This window comes from Saccostrea cucullata, unplaced genomic scaffold (genome assembly GCF_032062105.1).
Source record: "Saccostrea cucullata isolate Sc308-1 unplaced genomic scaffold, CSIRO_AGI_Scuc_v1 ctg2073, whole genome shotgun sequence".
Lineage (NCBI taxonomy): Eukaryota > Metazoa > Mollusca > Bivalvia > Ostreida > Ostreidae > Saccostrea > Saccostrea cuccullata.
In genome coordinates, this window is record NW_026928086.1 from 45,696 (window position 1) to 66,596 (window position 20,901).

General features: G+C 37.2%; 2 protein-coding genes across 2 annotated transcripts; one reads left to right on the top strand and one right to left on the bottom strand.

Moving 5' to 3' along the window:
- The first annotated feature begins 16,496 nt into the window (after positions 1-16,496).
- Positions 16,497-17,905, top strand: LOC134276383 (uncharacterized). Its single transcript, XM_062758646.1, has 2 exons — positions 16,497-16,780; positions 16,972-17,905. Exons 1-2 carry the CDS (start codon positions 16,614-16,616, stop codon positions 17,903-17,905), a joined length of 1,101 nt encoding a protein of 366 aa, XP_062614630.1. The 5' UTR covers positions 16,497-16,613.
- Positions 17,906-18,105: 200 nt separating this feature from the next.
- Positions 18,106-20,368, bottom strand: LOC134276384 (uncharacterized). Its single transcript, XM_062758647.1, has 5 exons — positions 20,365-20,368; positions 19,943-20,095; positions 19,349-19,720; positions 18,846-19,144; positions 18,106-18,198 (listed from the first exon to the last, which is right to left on the bottom strand). The coding sequence occupies exons 1-5, from the start codon at positions 20,366-20,368 to the stop codon at positions 18,106-18,108; spliced, it is 921 nt and encodes a 306-aa protein (XP_062614631.1).
- Between the last annotated feature and the right edge of the window lie 533 nt (positions 20,369-20,901).

Consider the following 20,901-nt stretch of genomic DNA (forward strand, 5'->3'; position numbering starts at 1 on the left):
TACGCAAGAGCATGCTCTACGTATGAACAATTTCTTAAACGAGGTAAATTATTGACAAGCAAGTTGATGAAACAAGAATATCAACAGTCTCGTTTAAAGTCATCATTTCGTAAATTCTATGGTCGATACAATGACCTTGTCAGCAAATACAATTTATCATTGAATGAAATGCTGACTGACGTTTTTCATACCAATTGTTAGTCCATTATTTATACACTGAATTGACTACGGATTTTTTCCGTTATTTCCTGATTATGACAATGAGCACACGGCGGGTGTGACCGGTCGGCAGGGGATGCTCACTCCTCCATGGCACCTGATCCCACCTCTGATGTTTCGGAGGTCCGTGTTTGCTCTGCTCTTATTTTATATATTTGTTTAATGGACGTTGAGATTGAATACTGTTCGTTATTTCCATATCCTTACTCTATAGATGTTGTCGGAGCTGAGTTTCCTCCTGTAGGGATCATCTCTATAGATGTTGTTGGGGCTGAGTTTCCTACTGTAGGATCATCTCAATGGATGTGTCGGGGCTGAGTTTCCTCCTGTAGGGATCATCTCTATAGATGTTGTTGGGGCTGAGTTTCCTCCTGTATGGATCATCTCTATAGATGTTGTTGGGGCTGAGTTTCTTCCTACATGTAGGGATCATCACTATAGATGTTGTCGGGGCTGAGTTTCCTCCTGTAGGGATCATCTCTATAGATGTTGTCGGGGCTGAGTTTCTTCCTACATGTAGGGATCATCACTATAGATGTTGTCGGGGCTGAGTTTCCTCCTGTAGGGATCATCTCTATAGATGTTGTCGGGGCTGAGTTTCCTCCTGTAGGGATCATCTCTATAGATGATGTTGGGGCTGAGTTTCCTACTGTAGGGATCATCTCTATAGATGTTGTCGGGGCTGAGTTTCCTCCTGTATGGATAATCTCTATAGATGTTGTCGGGGCTGAGTTTCCTCCTGTAGGAATCATCTCTATAGATGATGTTGGGGCTGAGTTTCCTACTGTAGAGTGATCTCTATAGATGTTGTTGGGGCTGAGTTTCCTCCTACATGTAGGGCTCATCTCTATAGATGTTGTCGGAGCTGAGTTTCCTCCTGTAGGGATCATCTCTACAGATGTTATCGGGGCTACAGATGTTATCGGTTTCCTTTTAGTCTCCTATGACCTTTGACCTACAAACATGGTGTGAGGTCACTGCACACCTGTTACCCAAGGGCACTCTTTGGGTGAAGTATGAGTCAGATTGGTCCAAAGGGAGAGAAGATTTGCTCCGGACAAGAGATCTCGGACGGACTGACGGACGGACGGACAGACTGATCACTATAGGGCGCCCAGGGAGCGGGGCCCTAATTTAAAGGCCATGTGGAAATCGATTTGGCAAACCGGTCGCAAAGAAGAAACTTTAATTAATGAAAATTAAAAGAAAGAAAATAATTAATGAACATTATAGGAAGAAAAGATAATCAAGGGATGAATTATTGATAGTATACACTTGAATAAACATTATTAAAGAAGTAATTAGAGATTGACTTAATATTACTGTTGGGAGAGTTAACAATTAAGTTTCCCGCCATTCATAGCGACATATTTACTTTTTACAAAATCATGAAAATGGCTAGTTCCGACTCTTCAAGGTTGATGATAGTTTTACTGCTATTTAATGCTTATGTTGTATTTAAAAAAGATTATTGACTGAATGAGGTGTGTGACGAAGCAGGGAATTATGCTTGGAAAGGATATGGTGGATGTTTCAACGAACAAATTTCAACTCTGACATTTCCGAGGTTTTTTGACGACTCAAAACTAGGTCTGACTTGTTGGAATGTTAAACTGTTGATAATCAGATCCACCGATTATACATGATAAAAATACTCGTACATTATACTCGATAAAACAAAACCTTGATTTGTAGATGTGAGGGAGTATAGACTAGTCATTCCCACCATCATCATTCCCTTCTAATAACATCATCAGCAAGTCATTATTCACATCCTCATTAATAAAAAAAGTGTTTATAATTTCACTCTTATAAATACTTTTATTAATTGTATATAGTGTAAATGAAAAAGACTCTGATTCTGTTGCTTCAGTGTCAAGTTAGACTGATTTTATCATAAACATTTTCCGCATTTTATTGGATCAACCACCACCTTGGATAGGACTGTGAACAACCTCCACCAGGCTCTAATTTCCATTATAAATGGGTGGTAGTTTGCCGGGACAGCCTCAAACCCTTTGCTTGGGAAGATGTAGGAAGAAGAATAATCCATATTGAAGTGGAATAATTCTGTGCGGTTGGGATAGATGCTAGAAGAGCTTAATATGAAGTGGGAAGTGACTGAATAGAAACCATTCTGTTACCTGAGGGTACAGTAGAATGTCGAGATTGGAGGTTACAATGGCCTGAGTAGAGGCAAAATAGGGCCCTACAAAAAAGACAGACACAGGAGCTCTTAGAAGCAAGCGCGATGGTTATGTTTGTATTCTAGCAAATTTTCTTTAACATGATGTATTTTTAAAATCTAACTTTGTCAAACATTTTAAATATTCAGTGTCTTTGTAGTTATTCTTTCCGATTGTAAGAACCGTTGTGCAGATGATCAGATCCGTGGAACATACGATATATACCCCTACAGTACATGAACGATACCAATCAGTGTGTACTGTGACATGACGACGATGGGCGGAGGATGGGCGCAATTTTGAAATCGAGTATAGGCCTGGTACACAGCATGGTAATGCTGACAGTCTATCAAGATGTCCGAACCCAGCCGACTGTAGCTACTCAGGTGACAGTTTAGAAAGCCTGAAATAAGGGCCTTGTATTAAGTGCAGAAGGATATGGAAATAACGAACAGTATTCAATCTCAATGTCCATTAAACAAATATACAAAATAAGAGCAGAGCAAACACGGACCTCCGAGACATCAGAGGTAGGATCAGGTGCCATGGAGGAGTAAGCATCCCCTGCCGACCGGTCACACCCGCCGTGTGCTTGTTGTCATAATCAGGAAATAACGGAAAAAATCCGTGGTCAATTTAGTGTATAAATAATGGACTGACAATTGGTATGAAAAACGTCAGTCAGCATTTCATTCAATGATAAATTGTATTGAGAGCTGAGACTATGGAAACTCAGGAAAACCTTAATCAGGGGGGTGCTATTCGTGTAATGACAAGAAAGCGTGACAGCTCTAAAAATTTACCTGAAGGGACACAATGGATGTCAAAATACAAGTCATCAAGTTTACAATGTCTTCAGATGGAAGATAATGGTATTGGTCCAGTGCTTAAGTGGAAACTGGCAGGAAGTAAACCAGTGTTCAAATATTCTCCAGCAATCAGACATTATGTTTGTTTATGGGATCAACTATGCTTCAAAGAAGGTGTTTATATAAGGAATGTACAACCACAATGGGTCTTATATGACACGGTTTATTGTTTTAGAGAAACTTAAATTAGAGATTTTACAACTCTGCCATAGTTCCTTGTTATCCGGGCATCTGGGCATTAAGAGGACCAAACACAGGATAACACAACAATTCTACTGGTACGAAATGAAAGACTCAGTTAAAACGTTCATTCAGTCTTGTGAGTCCTGTGCAGCTAACAAAACACCAAACAAGAATCCTAAAGCCTAGTTAGGAAGCTGTCCCGTGGGCGCACCTTGGGTGCGACTGGGTGTTGATTTCCTTGGTCCGCTGCCAGTAACAAAACAAGGAAACCGCTACATTACATTATGGTATAAATTATTTATAAACTTCTGTTGCTCATATTTGCAATGGATTTTTTTTATTTATAAGCTTTGATTGAAGCAAAATTGAATTATTGTCATCCTGTACAATAATGATTTCTTATATAAAACTGTGTGTTCAGTTGTACAGAAATATTTCTTCTGAAACATTTAAAACTTTTATTTCGGGGGTATTGGTCATAACGGTTTAAATTACATACAAATTGATCATAATGGCACATTTGACCATAAAAATAAAAATCTCAAAGATACAGTTCATATTGCTTAAAGTTTAAAAAGTTTATTTTGAAAAGGAACATTTGTGCACTACAGTGAAAGTAACTTAGTATGACTTCACAGATACTGCAATTTTACAGGTATTTATATATCAAATATATCTTGTATCCTCAGTTATATACATTTACTAGAATTAAGGGAAAAATTATTCACCAAACAAAGATTTTAAACATAGAGGCTAATTCTGACCATAACCTAGAAACTTTGACCAATTAAAGTCACTGAAAATCAATTGACAAGTGGCACTCTGTGAGTGAAATATGAGCCAGAAGTGGCCAAGGAGAGAACATATGCTACAGACAAGAATTTTTCATATAAGTCTGCTATGACCTTGAACTTTGACCTAGAAACATGGTTCAAGGTCACTGCACACCAGTTACCCAGAGGCACTATGTGGGTGAAGTATAAGCCAGATTGAGCCAAGGAGAGAAAAGATATACTCCGACAAGAGGCCCATGGGCCACATCGCTCACCTGAGTAACTTGGGTGATGCAGATCTTTTTAAAAGATTTGTTCTATATATATTTCTATGTAAAACTTGGATTCCCCATTGTGGCCCCGCCCTACCCCCGGGGGTCATGATTTTTACAATTTAATATCTACACTTCCCAAGGATGCTTCCACATACGTTTCAGCTTTCCTGGCCAGTGGTTCTTGAGAAGAAGATTTTTAAAGATTTGTTATATATTTCTATGTAAAACTTGGATTCCCTATTGTGGCCCCGCCCTACGCCCGAGGGTCATGATTTTAACAATTTAATATCTACACTACCCAAGGATGCTTCCACATAAGTTTCAGCTTTCCTGGCCAAGTGGTTCTTGAGAAGAAGATTTTTAAAGATTTGTTCTATATATTTCTATGTAAAACTTGGATTCCCTATTGTGGCCCCGCCCTACCCCCTGGGGTCATGATTTTTACAATGTAATATCTACACTACCCAAGGATGCTTACACTTAAGTTTCAGCTTTCCTGGCCAAGTGGTTCTTGAGAAGAAGATTTTTAAAAAATTTGTTCTATATATTTCTATGTAAAATTTAGATTCCCTATTGTTGCCCTGCCCTACCCCGGGGGGTCATGATTTTAACAATTTAATATCTAGACTACCTAAGGATGCTCCCACATAAGTTTCAGCTTTCCTGGCCCAGAGGTTCTTGAGAAGAAGTTTTTTAAAGATTTATTTTATATATTTCTAGGTTAAACTTGGATTCCCTATTGTGGCCCCGCCTTACCCCCGGGGGGTCATGATTTTAACAATTTAATATCTACACTACCCAAGGATACTTCTACATAAGTTTCAGCTCTCCTGGCCCAGTGGTTCTTGAGAAGAAGATTTTTAAAGATTTGTTCTATATATATCTATGTTAAAATTGGATTCACAATTGTGGCCCCCCTACCCCTGGGGGTCATGATTTTTACAATTTAATATCTACACTACCCAAGGATGCTTCCACATAAGTTTCAGCTTTCCTGGCCCAGTGGTTCTTGAGAAGAAGATTTTCAAAGATTTGTTCTATATATTTCTATGTAAAACTTGGATTCCCTATTGTGGCCCCGCCCTACCCCCTGGGGTCATGATTTTTACAATTTAATATCTACACTTCCCAAGGATGCTTCCACATACGTTTCAGCTTTCCTGGCCAGTGGTTCTTGAGAAGAAGATTTTTAAAGATTTGTTCTATATATTTCTATGTAAAACTTGGATTCCCTATTGTGGCCCCGCCCTACCCCTGGGGGTCATGATTTTTTTCAATTTGATATCTACACTACCCAAGGATGCACCCACATAAGTTTCAGCTTTCCTGGCTCAGTGGTTCTTGAGAAGAAGATTTTTAAAGATTTGTTCTATATATTTCTATGTAAAACTTGGATTCCCTATTGTGGCCCCGCCCTACCCCCCGGGGTCATGATTTTAACAATTTAATATCTACACTTCCCAAGGATGCTTCCACATACGTTTCAGATTTCCTGGCCCAGTGGTTCTTGAGAAGAAGATTTTTTAATGACCCCACCCTATTTTCGTATTTTCTTGATTATTCCCCCTTGGAAGGGGTCTTGGCCCTTGATTTTAACAATTTAAATTCCCCTTCACCTAAGGATGCTTTGTACCAAGTAAGGTTAAAATTGGCCCAGTGGTTCTTGAGAAGAAGTTGAAAATGTGAAAATGACGGACGGACGGACGGACGACGGGTGATCAGAAAAGCTCACTTGAGCTTTCAGCTCAGGTGAGCTAAAAAAGGATTTTTCATACAAGTCTGCTATAACCTTGACCTTTGACCTAGAAACATGGTTCAAAGTCACTGCACATCGGTTACCCAGGGGCACTCTTTGGGTGAAGTATGAGCCAGATTGGGCAAAGAGGAGATAAAAGATATGCCCCGAACAAAGATTTTTTTTACAAAAGTCTGCTATGACCTTGACCTTCGACCTAGAAACATGGTTCAAGGTCACTATACACTGGTTATCTAGAGGCACTCTTTGGGTGAAGTATGAGCCAGATTGGGCAAAGGGGAGAGAAGATATGCTCCGGACAAGGATTTTTCGTTTAAGTCTCCTATGACCTTTGACCTACAAACATGGTGTGAGGTCACTGCACACTTGTTACCCAAGGGCACTCTTTGGGTGAAGTATGAGCCAGACTGGGCCAAAGGGAGAGAAGATATGCTCCGGACAAGAGATCTTGGACGGACTGACGGACGGACAGACTGATCACTATAGGGCGCCCACGGAGCGAAGCTCTAATTAAAAGGCCATGTGGAAATCGATTTGGCAAACCGGTCGCAAAGAAGAAAATTAAATTAATGAAAATTAAAAGTAAGAAAAAAATAAATGAACATTAATAGGAAGAAAAGATAATCAAGGGGTAAATTATTGATAGTATATACTTGAATAAACATTATTAAAGAAGTAATCAGAGATTAACTTAATCTTACTGTTGGGAGAGTTAACAATTAAGTTTCCCGCTATTTATAGCGACATATATACTTTTTACAAAATCATGAAAATGGCTAGTTCCGACTCTTCAAGGTTAATGATAGTTTTCCTGCTATTTAATGCTTATGTTGTATTTATAAAAGATTATTGACTGAATGAGGTGTGTGACGAAGCAGGGAATTATGCTTGGAAAGGATATGGTGGACGTTTCAACGAACAAATTTCAACTCTGACATTTCCGAGGTTTTATGACGACTCAAAACTAGGTCTGACTTGTTGGAATGTTAAACTGGTGATAATCGGATCCACCGATTATACATGATATAAATACTCGTACATTATACTCGATAAAACAAAACCTTGATTTGTAGATGTGAGGGAGTATAGAATAGTCATTACCATCATCATCATTCACTTCTAATAACATCATAAGTAAGCCATTATTCACATCCTCATTAATAAAAAAGTGTTTATAATTTCATTCTTACAAATACTTTTATAACATGTATATAGTGTAAATGAAATTGACTCTGATTCTGTTGCTTCAGTGTCAAGTTAGACTGATTTTATCATAAACATTTTTCGCATTTTATTGGATCAACCACCACCTTGGATAGGACTGTGAACAACCTCCACCAGGCTTTAATTTCCATTATAAATGGGTGGTAGTTTGCCGGGACAGCCTCAAACCCTTTGCTTGGGAAGATGTAGGAAGAAGAATTACCAATATTGAAGTGGAATAATTCTGTGCGGTTGGGATAGATGCTAGAAAAGCTTAATATGAAGTGGGAAGTGACTGAATAGAAACCATTCTGTTACCTGAGGGTACAGTAGAATGTCGAGATTGGAGGTTACAATGGCCTGAGTAGAGGCAAAATAGGGTCCTACAAAAAAGACAGACACAGGAGCTCTTAGAAGCAAGCGTGATGGTTATGTTTATATTCTAGCAAATTTTCTTTAACATGATGTATTTTTAAAATCTAACTTTGTCAAACATTTTAAATATTAAATATTCAGTGTCTTTGTAGTTATTCCTTCCGATTGTAAGAACCGTTGTGCAGATGATCAGATCCGTGAAACATACGATATATACCCCTACAGAACATTAACGATACCAATCAGTGTGTATATGATATATACCCCTACAGTACATTAACGATACCAATCAGTGATTTACCAACCATGTTGTTGGTTTATATATTACATAATTACCAGTAATATGATATTGGTTCTTACATTTAAGAAAACTTCCTTAAGATTGTCGTCTGCCGGGAAGAGGGGGCATGTCTATTAGTGTAAGCCATGTGGGTTTCGTGGTGAGAAGTTGGCTGTGACGAACCATATCTATCTAAAACATCTTACATATGAGGACTACCGTATCCATATCATTGTTCACTGTGTAACTTTGCCGCAGTCCAGAAGACAAAATTTCTGAAGCACACCAAGTGGTACCTTGAACATAAGCTGAGGGCAGGAGAGACGGCCGACGCTGGGGGGTCAGGCTACATGACAGTGAGAGACAATTCGAAGGAGATGCTGCAACCCTTGACAGTAGTGGAATCAATCTCACATTAGGAATCGAAGAAGAGGCCAGCCAAGAGTCTTCCTACTTCCACATCCTCCGTGCCATCTTCGTCGCTCTAATCCTCTGGCTCCCTGTCCTCCTTTCCACCACTGTCGTTGCCATCTTCGATGCTGCCATCTTTTCCACCGCTGTTGCTGACGTCCTCCAGCTCATTGCCATCCTTTCCGTCGCAGTCGCTGCCCTCATTCTTGACACAGGTGTCGCTGCCATCCTCTGGTTCCTCGTTACCACCTCCTCCATCACCTGTCACAGCTACTTTGCCATTCGCTCCAGATGAGGAGGATCAGCAGCTGATTAAAGAATTTTTTTTTACAGGAACCCGTGGAGACTGATATTTCCCTGCGGGAGGAGAATGCCCGCCTCCAGAAAGAGATTGACCGGCAGAAGCGTGTCATCCAGAAGAATCAGGTCACCATATCAGACCTTGAGAAGAGGTTGGATTCTGGAGTTGGTTCTCAGTCGAAGGTAAAGTTCATTTATGATGGCCCCGGCGAGGGTGAGCGGTATAATCCAGTTCCCCGCAGAAGGTCCCCGAGGAAACAACCTAAGAGGTTGCAGTTTGTGGTAACCATTCCAAGAAGAATCCTTCCGAAGCCAGCACACAGAGCTACAGAGAACCAGTCGCCATTAGATGATCTTTCTGGCCAGATCGTAGATTCAGTAGACCTTATATGAGACATTAGATTGATATCGTTATTTATAAGAGCAGTAAGTGTAAGTAAGTCAAAGTGATGTAAGTTAGGAAAATATTTATCTTAATATTTGTAATTAATTGGGAGATAACGAACATATGGAAATAACGAACAGTATTCAATCTCAACCTCCATTAAACAAATATACAAAATAAGAGCAGAGCAAACACGTACCTCCGAAACATCAGAGGTGGGATCAGGTGCCATGGAGGAGAGAGCATCCCCTGCCGACCGGTCACACACGCCGTGTGCTCGCTGTCATAATCAGGAAATAACGAAAACTAGAACTGTCCAATAGGGACAAATACCCCCCGCTGGGTTTTTCAGAGAAGATGCCAATTCAAAAATACTTTATGAATCTAGAGGTGTTCACATTTTTTACTTTAAAAAATTTGCAGTGAAATATAATTGCTCATCATGTTTCTTAATGAATGAAACAGAGGTGCAACCAAATGAAACATCAATACTAATACATTGTAATTCCATTGTTACATTTTTTTTATTTTTTTCATTTAATTTTTCTTAATTACTGCATTAAAAAAATATATTGCAATTATGTGTTATGTCACTCTGCAAACTGATTGTTGAAAAAAACATGAGGCCCATGGGCCTTATAGGTCACCTGAGCATTATTCAACAACTTTCCTGTGATTGAATTTGATACATGTTTTAAGCCAGTTGCTATAGCATTTACAATTTGGTCATCATAACTATACACTTAACAGTTCTTTAGTTTGGTTGCTAATACCCATAGGCAAGGTAGGGGAACAAAAAATGCATTTCAACAAATCAGTAATATTCAGCAATAATCAGTTGTGCCGCTACCACACATGAACCCTTTACTCTTAGGGCTAGATCCACACATTGCACAATTTTTGGAAAAGCATCCTTGCTTTTCAAAAATATTTGATAAATACCAAGGAGCACATTTCAAACAATTCATTCATTTTTAGTATATAAGTACAGCCCCCCCCCCAACTCTATTGTACAACTGACCCTGGGGTCTTGAAATTTACAATTCTCTAAGATTAGGTCCCTTGCTCATAACTATATAGGTAGTTCATCTGCTTTAAGTCTAGGAGCAAAGAAGAAAATATTCAATATTTTAATGTTTTTTCACTACATGCATAATCAATACAGCCCCCCCAACACCAGAATCCCTGACCCTGGGGCCATAAAATTCACAATTTTGGTAGAGGCACTCTTGCTCATCATAACTATGTACTTAGTTAGTTTATTTAATACCCAGAAGCAGAGAAGAAGATTTTCAAAGAATTCATGTATTTTCACTATATAATCAATAGAGCCCCGCCCTTACCCCAGAACCCCTGACCCTGGGGCCATAAAATTCACAATTTTGGTAGAGGCACACTTGCTCATCATAACTATGTACTTAGTTACATGTAGTTTATTTAATACCCAGGAGCAGAGAAGAAGACTTTCAAAGAATTCATGTATTTTCACTATATAATCAATAGAGCCCTCCCCCCCCCCAACACTAGAACCCCTGACCCTGGGGCCATAAAATTCACAATTTTGGTAGAGGCACACTTGCTCATCATAACTATGTACTTAGTTAGTTTATTAAATACCCATGAGCAGAGAAGAAGATTTTCAAAGAATTCATGAATTTTCACTATATAATCAATAAAGCCAAGCCCTTACACCAGAATCCCTGACCCTGGGGCCATAAAATTCACAATTTTGGTAGAGACACTCTTGCTCATCATAACTATGTACTTAGTTGGTTTATTTAAAACCCAGGAGCAGAGAAGAAGATTTTTACAGAAATAATGCATTTTCACTATATACTTTTTAAGCCCCGCCCCAGCACAAGTACCCCTGACCCCAGGGCCATGAATTTCACAATTTTGGTAAAGGACGCAATGCTGATTACAACCACGCAAACAGTTTGACTGCTTAATGTCCAGGAGTAAAGAAGAAGATTTTTAAAGATTGCATTAATTTTAGTGGTTTGGCCCCAGCCCTCAGGCCCCAGGGGGGGCAGGAATCATGAAATTCACAATTTTTGTTCCCCTTCACCTATAGATGCTTTGTGCCAAATTTGGTTGAAATTGGTTCAGTGGTTGCAGAGAAGAAGCTGAAAATGTTCAAAAGTTTACGACCGATTGACGACGTACGACGAACGACGTACGACGACGGACGAAAACAGATAGCAATAGGTCACCTGAGTGACTCAGGTGACCTAAAAACATTATACAAAATCAAATTAATCTTGATATATCATTTTGAAAATAAAGAACTGGTCATCCAATAATTAAGTGTTTTGACAGACAATAAATTACAATTAAGAGAATAAGAGAAGAGAGATCTTTAATTCTTGTGCCTATTTCCCTGAAGATTTGATAACACACACACACACACTTGATAAGAGATACATGTATGCCTAAACAACTTCCAACACCAAACTCATTAATTTATCTTTAACTGGATGCATGTCCAGTCATTATTCCCAAGAGACAAATGAAATTACATTATCTTCTGTGCAATGGAAAAATTGTTTTTAACACTTGATGTTTCTTTTTTTAAGTTTTTATGAGTAGTTTTAAGCTGTAGTTCACGTTTTTGTACAGATATTCTAGATTCTATGTCTCAAACCTTATACATGAGCCCAAAATGAACAAGTCAATTAAAATTTTAAAAACCCTGTAAAATGCAGAAAAATGAACAAAAAGAGTTGAAAATTTCAGGTGCACAACTTTATATGGTGAATAATAATTGTACAAATTTTCAGATTAATCCTTGCAATAGTTTCTGAGAAACGGTCCACACAAAACCCCAAAATAAAAATGAAAAAAACACCTGTAAAATTCAAAATAATAATCCAATCAAGATGAAAAATATCAGGTGCACAACTTCATATGGTGAATAATATGTGTACAAATTTTCAGACAAATCCTTCCAATAGTTTCTGAGTAATGGTCCGGACAAAGTCTCGTCTACAGACAGACGGACGGACGGACATGGTGATTCCAATATACCCCCCTAAACTTCGTTTGCGGGGGGTATAAAAATCCGTGATCAATTCAGTGTATAAATAATGGACTAACAATTGGTATGAAAAACGTCAGTCAGCATTTCATTCAATGATAAATCGTATTTGCTGACAAGGTCATAGTATCGACCATAGAATTTACGATAGCACTGTCCGTTAATATATTTTGTAAAGGAACTCGGTTGTAATGTCATATATAACTTGCTTATAATTTCCTGGTGTAAAGGATATATTTTTTTTCAATTGTTTTTAAATTAACAATATATTTTATGTTCCGTGTTGCTGTAAAGATTTAAATCTTTTCAAAATCGCTTGAAGTATCATGATTACTTTCCAATTAATTTATCCTATAATTTTATTTACTTAAATTGTTGGGGAAGAATTAGGATCGCAGAGATAAACCCTCCTGCTCGAGGTTGGATCGGGTGCCATGAAGGAGTGAACATCCCCTGCCGACCATTCAATCTCAAAGTCCATTAAACAATATAAAAAACAGCAGAGCAAACACGGACCAGAGCAAACATCAGAGGTGGGATCAGGTCCCATAGAAGAATGAGCATCCCCTGCCGACCGGTCACACCCGCCTTGTGCTCCTTGTCTTGATCGGGAAATAACGGGAAAATCCATCGTCAATTCAGTATATAAATAATGGACTAACAATTCGTATGAAAAACGTCAGTCAGCATTTCACTCAATGATAAATTGTATTTGTTAACAAGGTCATTGTGTCGACCATAGAACTTACGAAATGATGACTTTAAACGAGACTACTGATATTCTTGTTAAGGAACTAAAGGATACAATAAAATAACCTACGGAGGAAGTAAGTATGTTATTTAAGAATTACTGAACAACATTATTTAAGAGGAAGAATGCTGTCCAAATAGTTAAAATTATGAAACATGCATATCATACAGCAATGTCTGTTGATATCTTTTGTAGTTTAGGAACTCAATTGTGATGCCATATATAACTTTCTTCTACGTTCTTGGTATAAGAGAGATAATTCTAAACATATGATTTGCCCAATATAAACAATTTTTGTTTCGTTTTGCTGTTTAAGTACTTCTTGTCCTTTTGAGTGTTACAAATTATGTTGGTATCTGTAATGCCCCAAAAGGACCATGACTGAAAATTAAAATTTATTCCATTCTATTCTGTAATAGATATTTAAATCCGATACCTAGTTATGCTTGTCACAGTCAAAGGAGGACTATCCTTTGGGTTACTTTCTTCTGCATCTGTTAACAACATAGAAGACTTTTTATGCTACTGTTATCAAAATATCATAACATAAGCTTGATGAGCCTTTAGATTAAAACAGCTAAAAAGACATCTACAAAGCTCATAACCATCAGAGAAATCACTTTTATAATATGTTACATTGAATACATTGATTGATTATATGTTATTCAACGTCCCTCTTGAGAATGCTTCTCTCATATGGAGAAGCCACCACTTGCCGGTGGAGAGCTGTATGGAAGGATCTTTCTCGTACCAGCACTTACTGCGACACGGGACCTCGGTTTATAGGTTTCATCCGAAGGACCGGTCTGCACGTCCCACAATGGGATTCGAACCCGCGACGTAAGGATTCCCGTCCTCAAAAAATTATAAAGAAGAAAAATCCCTCTCTTAATCTAGTGTAACCATTCCTCCAAATCCTTCTTGGGGAATATTAAAAGACTGATGTAGTCCCTATGACGTAAGTTTGGAGTCGAGATATAAAAGGAGTGAAGGAATGAAAGAAAGGGGGAGGGGACTTTCCCTCTCCTCGGAGGAGGCCTTCCTTCGTCTTCTGCTCGGGGGGGGGGGGGGGGGGGGTTAAGGCCCACATTAACTTTGTTATGTAGGGACTTGGGGACAAAGCTAAGAATTTTCGTTGGAAATGTGCTTGTAAGATACATGCATTATAAATATTTCATGAATACTAATAATTCAGGCTACAACAAAAGAACCCTCCCCTGTCTGCTGAGAGAGCCTTCCCCCGGCTTCAGGTGAGATACAGGTGTGGTCTCTCCAAACTTGGGTATTTAGGAACTGAGTGATATAAATCAACTGTGGAGGATGTAAGTATGTTGTTTGATTTTATATTAATTTATCAATATGAAATATATTCTAAGCAGGGCATTTTTATCTACACGGCGGATGTGACCGGTCAGCAGGGGATACATAATTTTTTACCATAATTTTTTTTCAAAACCCATTTATTTCAGAATGTTGATGTAATATACGTTTTTGTATCCTCATTTTGAATGACATCTAGATACCATGAATTTAGAAACATGACACAGATCTGCCAACACTGTTCTTTATTTTAGAGTTGGTTCCCTTAACATGTAATTTGTTTGAATTCATAACTGCTCAATTTTTTCCGTTAATTATCTAATTTACCGTATTGGAAAAAAAATAGAAAACTGACCAGTCAGCAAGGGCCCCGCCATGGGGTAGAATTAAAAGGGTGCAGCTTAGAGAATGATTAATAAATGAACAAAGAAAAAGCAACAGCAACTGTATTCTTAAAATTTCAACATAATTCCTGAATATTCAAAAACCTGAAAATAATATTCTTGTATTTACATTAGGCAGTGAAGAACAACTTAACATTGAATGTATATTTAAACAATTAGGAATCTTGTGTTATATAAAATGCCAGCCTTCAATGAACGCAAATATCATGAAGGCTTGACCTTATAACTTCAAACAAACAGCAGTTGCAGACAAAGGTTTTCATTAATCTTAAAGTGACAGATAAAGAGAAGACTACTAAATTTTCTGCAGCAGGCTAGATAATTAATCCCAAGGGATTAATTGTACCTCTCTCATCATTTTCTTCTAAAGTTACAATAAGAACTTTTTCAGTATTAATGTTAGAATGGGGTTTTTATACAACTACATTAAAAATTGAAAAAAAAAAACATTCTTGAATTAATATATTTTAAAATTAAAAAAAAGGAAAAAAGTGAAAAAAAGTACTCTGATAAATCAAAATATCTTCTTTAATCTACTAGTATTTCTTTTTTGAGGATTCAATGAAATCATAACTATCAAACAAAAATAAATAATAAAATTTTTTTATTTAAATCCACATTTCAGAGTGTTCATAGCATTCCAAATTGATTTAACGTCAAAACAAACTTCATTTGCAGACAGAGGTGGTAATTAATCTCAATGTGACAGATAAAGATAATGCTCTGGATTTTCTTCAGGAGGAAAGCTAATTAAACCCATGGGACTCCTAGTAGCATTTAGTTTACTGAATGGGAACATCTTCAGCAGTTATCTCTCTTTGCCAATGCATTCTTATATAAAGTTAAGGAATCTACCCAACCACCCCAGCTCCAAACCAAGGGACATAGAGAACCAAAACTAGCATCAAAATATGTATTTTTTGCCTACTGAACTACCGTACCAAATTTGATCTTAATTGGGCAACTATAAAAAAAGTTGCCCGTTCATTCTTATGCATAGTTAAGGAATCTACCCCACCACCCCAGCTCCAAACTAGAAGACATAGAGAATCAAACTTAGCATCAAAATATGTATTTCTGCCTATTAAACTACCATACCAATTTTGAACTTGATTGGGAAACCATAAAAAAAGTTATTAGAAAAAAAAACAGAAAATTTGTGGACGGAAGAGTGACAGACGTACAGACAGACAGACGGACGGACAGACAGAGTGATTACCATAGGGCACCCGCAAATCCTTGCGGGGCCCTAATTATCATAAAACATTGATGTGGGTTTGTTTTTAATACACATGTTTGCAGTTACTCAAGGTTGCTTCCTTAGCACGATCTAATACAGTTATAGGAGCTATTAGTAATTGACACATCTTTGTCCAGTATAACCACGGTAAATCAAATTACAGCCTGATGAAAACTGTTTACTGCCTGTCACTGAATATAATATAATATATAACAAATCAATCACCGCTTTTCGTTCTTGCTGTAGAGATGATTCTACCCGTTGAACAAGTGTTGTAGGGAGCACGTGCGTTTTTGATTACCTTTATAAAATACGCTTTGTTGGTTTTCATTAGAATTTTTTCAGTGAGCGACGGAAAAGGTCGAGGTGTTCCGATAAGTTTTATAATAGAAAAAACCCATGATATAAATCCTTTTTCTCCGAAAAACCGTGACTTGTCAATGTCCTTAACATACAATTTTCGATGATGAAATCGTAGATGTACATCAACCATTAAAGATTTTAGTGTATTCCAACTGTGGTTAATAGCATAGGTTCAGAATCCCTTATCGCCTGCGTCACTAATGAGATGCAGATGCTATGGGTTATGCCCTTATCTCAGATGCCCGTATGATGCGGACAAACATTATCTTGTACGATCATAACAATGGCGAGTACTAGTAAGTTTCAGGCAATCAAATTAACAGAAGATGATGTTCCTGGTGCAAAATTAATTTATCCAGAGGTTGAAAATCATTCTGTTGTACAATTAAGAAGATGGCTACTTTGCAGAGGAGTTAAAACATCTGGAAATAAGTGTGATCTAGTCCAGAGGTAACATAAACTTTCTTTGTTTACATTTTTATTATATCTATTTCTTGTATCCACTGCTTAAAATCTTTTAGCTATTAGCTATTATTACATGTATATCGTTTTTGAATCAATAAATTTAAAATTATTGCATTTTATATCTTAAGTACATGATTAATTACTGAATTAAGTACATGAGTTTCATTACTTTGTAGAGTAAAAGACTGCATTTCATCTGGAAACACAGACATAAGTGTAAGTGTTGATGCTGGAAAATGGATGGATTTGAAGGCATCAGATCTTAGAGCATCAACTTCAGATGATGCATCAAACAACCCAAAAATTCCCCCAGTTGTTGGTTGGAAAGTTTTCCCATCTACAAACTTGCCACAATATTTCAATGAAGGTCATATTCATCATTATATAATTGAAAGTGTGCAATTAGTAGACAAGCCTGGAAATGATTCGGGAGAAGAGGATATTGATGACCTACACACATCAAAACCATTGAAAAAAGGGAAACAATATTTCAAGAGTGGGCATGTTTGTAACTTAAAGGACTTTAAGTCAGGGAACGTTTATTTTCTGAAGGCCTCTGTAATGGCAACCTACAGAATCAACATATCTTACAATGTCACCGTAACAATGTCTACAGAAACTGGTTTTGTGCAGGATGCTTCATGCACTTACATTGCTTCATCCATGGGAAGATGTAGCCATGTTGCAGCTGTGCTATTTGCCCTTCTGGACTATTGTCAACAATATGGCCATGAACCAGCTGCTTGTACTTCAAAAAAGTGCGAGTGGAATGTTGGAAGGAAGAAAAGAAAGAATCCACAAAAAATTACAGAATCTAAGTATTCCGGAATCAAACAGAAGAAGATTGACGAACTGATCTCATATGACCCCCGTCCACCAATATATCAGACTGATGACAATCCTGATATTGAGGAAAATACATTCTGGCAGGAACTTCAGTTTCAAAACTGTTCCAGTAGTATGTGGGCTACACTTCTGAAATATAATTATGCAGATTATGACATAGATGACCTGCATGCAGAAGAGCTGAAGATTAAACGTACAGTATTTTTGGAAAATCTTTCGCTGTCCTTAAGCACAGATCCCACTGAAATCTTCCCAGCGGTGTGATGAGTGGAACTGTCACCGACGTGTACGAATAATAGCTTCAAAATCAAAGACAGTGGCTACACTTAAATCCGACTCAGCCATCAGAAACACTTTGTCAAACATTATGTATCCATCTACATCATATCAAACAAGAGCAATGCTTTATGGGATTGAAAAAGAATCACTTGCTTTTTCACATTATACTAGTTCAAAGAAAGAAGTTACTCCTTCATTTGAAGCTTGTACAACAGGATTCTGGGTATCTCCAAAGAATCCAGAGCTAGGATGTAGTCCAGATGGATTGGTAACCGATCCTAGTGAAAATAATGATGTACATGGTCTACTGGAAATCAAATGTCCATACATGCTTAAAGATGCAGACATTGTAAATTTTGATTCAGTTTTGTCAGGTTCACAGAAATCAAATTTTTTTTCTCATGAAAAAGAAAAGTGGAACCATTGCTCTAAAGCGAAACCATGACTATTATTTTCAAGTTCAAATGCAGTTAGGAGTAATGGGTTGTAATTGGTGTGATTTTTATGTTTGGTCATCGAAAGTCTCTTTCTGTGAAAGAGTCAGGTTTGACAAAACATTTTGGGAAATTTTATCTCAAAAACTTGTCAAATTTCATTACACTAGACTCTGTCCCGAGTATTTTGAGTTAAGAATTCCAAGGAGACTAGAACCAGTTGATTTATCAGAGTAAAGTGATATAAATGTGAATAAAGAATAAAGGTTTATGTGATTCATAAATGTACTGTTTTTCTTTGAATTCTTATTAGAACATATGAAATGCTCAAAACTTTTGATCAGTCATTTTATATCACTTGATTTAACTTTTATTTAAATATAAAACTGCATGAATAAAACAAAACTCATTAAATTCAGATACATTTATTTAACTATTGGATATTGAAAATTAACTAAACAACCAACAACAAATATTAACTGAGAAAATACAGGCTCTAATGACAACGGTATTGTTTTCTGTAAAATTCTAAATTTTTTCATTCTCTCTATGGTGCGTTCTACATGGATGCGATGTTTTGCGATGTCTTTCGTGCTTGCCTCCTCCTGAGCACTAAGTTTTGCTCTTCCTCCTAAAAATGGAGGCAAAACAAGTTTTGCACCCCGTGTCATTAGTAAATCATCAATTACAAAACCACGATCTGCCATAATTACATCACCATTCTCTAAATGGTCTAAAAAACCAGACTTGATGACAATGTCTTTATCAGAAATTGATCCTTCGAATGCATCTGAAACAAAAACAATTGCTCCATTCGGTGCAATTGCAACTAGAAATTTACATGTGGTGTGACCCTTGTATGAAGAGTAACAATTTCCCTGTTTACCGAAGTCTCTAGGTTGTTGAACAAACACCTCTGTACAATCTATAATACATCTGATATTTTTGTACTTCTTGAAAGACTTAGGTGCAAACTTGCGAAAGTGAGACCTACTTGGGAACATTTTTGATCTGAGAGGAAGAAATCTTTTATACAAAATCTGAACCCATGTGAGAATTATTCTAGAGACCATAGAGGTGCTAACATTAAATCTGTATGATAGATCTTCAACAAGAAATCCATGTCTTAGCCTCACGAGTGTCATGAACAGTTCATTTTTTGGTTCAAGTTTGTGCTTTGGTCTAGGTCTCTTGGTTGGCGATCTGTCAGGATATTCACAGTCACTGTTCCAATAAACTAGCTTATTTCTGGAAGGTCCTAGATACTCCCACAAACACGTGAACTGTGAAAGGGTTAGTCCTGTATAGTACTTGAACTTCTCTTCATCCTTCATTATGACATCAAAGGTAAATTCACTGGAAGTCTCTACAAAGGATTTTTGTTTGTTAGGTAATTTTAGACTGCTTGATGTTTGCAGATGATCAACTTCATTTTGGAGCAATTTTACTTTGTTTTTTAGCATGGAATTTTCAATTCGATACTCTAATTCAATGTTTATGTTCCTCTCAGTTTGGGTACTCATTGATGCTTCTGGAGGTTTCACTTGAAAGCATTTATCTGTCATTTAATCTGAAGGTAGACAGATACTTGGACATTGAGGTATGGACTCAGTTGTACTTGTGTTATCTGTGAAATCAGTCACTTCTAGTTCTTGATGAAGGGATTTTCTCGCCATTTTCCTGGGACGTGAGATTTCTTGTCTGGGAGAGGGACATTTACGTTTTGTTGTACTTTTTTGATCTGTCAATAGATATAAAATAAACAGATGAACACATGAGCAATGCATTTTTCTAAATATACATGTACTAGTGTATATTTTAAGACAAAATTTCAACACATATTAATATGCTGTACTTAATATTACTTATTTCAGATTCGGTTGCAGTTGCAGGAAGAGGGTCTGGATGTTCATTTGTTGGCCCTTTTCCTCCAACAAAGTGCTTGCTGCATATATATGTATCCTTAGTGACCTTTGCAGTTGAAAATCCTTCGCGTTTACAAGCATTTACCCATCGTTTACACTTTTCAATGTCTCTCCAGGGTTTGGGAAATCTAATAAAATCAACTCCTTGCATATATTCTTTGTGGGCATACCTTGAGTCACTATTGCAAATTCCATGACAACAGTGTTTTGTTGCACCCTTCTTACAAAAGTTAGCCATATTATCACTAAATTTACATTACAAAGTAAGATTCAAGCCACTGTTTTACTCTTGTAAACAAAGAAGCATGTGGAGCAGTTTGTCCGCATCTAAATAGTATGCAAGCTCTACTGATAAGGAATTCTAAAAATAGATTTCATTTCATTTCATTTTATTCAGGTAAAAATATCACAGAATGTCATGATTAACAAATTAAAACATTAAAGACTAGCATACTACTAGAAAAAAGAAAATACACACACATTATTTCAGCACTATGCTAATTAAGAAAGATCAATTTAACATATATATGTAATAATTATTAAATACATTGCATGACATACAGTTGATAAATATTACCTGAGGATAGCCCATAAAAGCCTTATTAAAAAGCTTATTTCCAAT

Bases quoted from the DNA above. Each gene is read 5' to 3' on its own strand.
- LOC134276383 (XM_062758646.1), top strand. From the start codon at position 16,614: ATGGCGAGTACTAGTAAGTTTCAGGCAATCAAATTAACAGAAGATGAT. The intron at 16,781-16,971 runs GTAACATAAACT...ATTACTTTGTAG, and splicing joins AAGTGTGATCTAGTCCAGAG to AGTAAAAGACTGCATTTCAT.
- LOC134276384 (XM_062758647.1), bottom strand. The intron at 19,721-19,942 runs GTATCTGTCTAC...AATCCTTTGTAG, and splicing joins GTCCATACCTCAATGTCCAA to AGACTTCCAGTGAATTTACC. The intron at 19,145-19,348 runs GTAGGTCTCACT...TTTTTGTTTCAG, and splicing joins CAGATCAAAAATGTTCCCAA to ATGCATTCGAAGGATCAATT.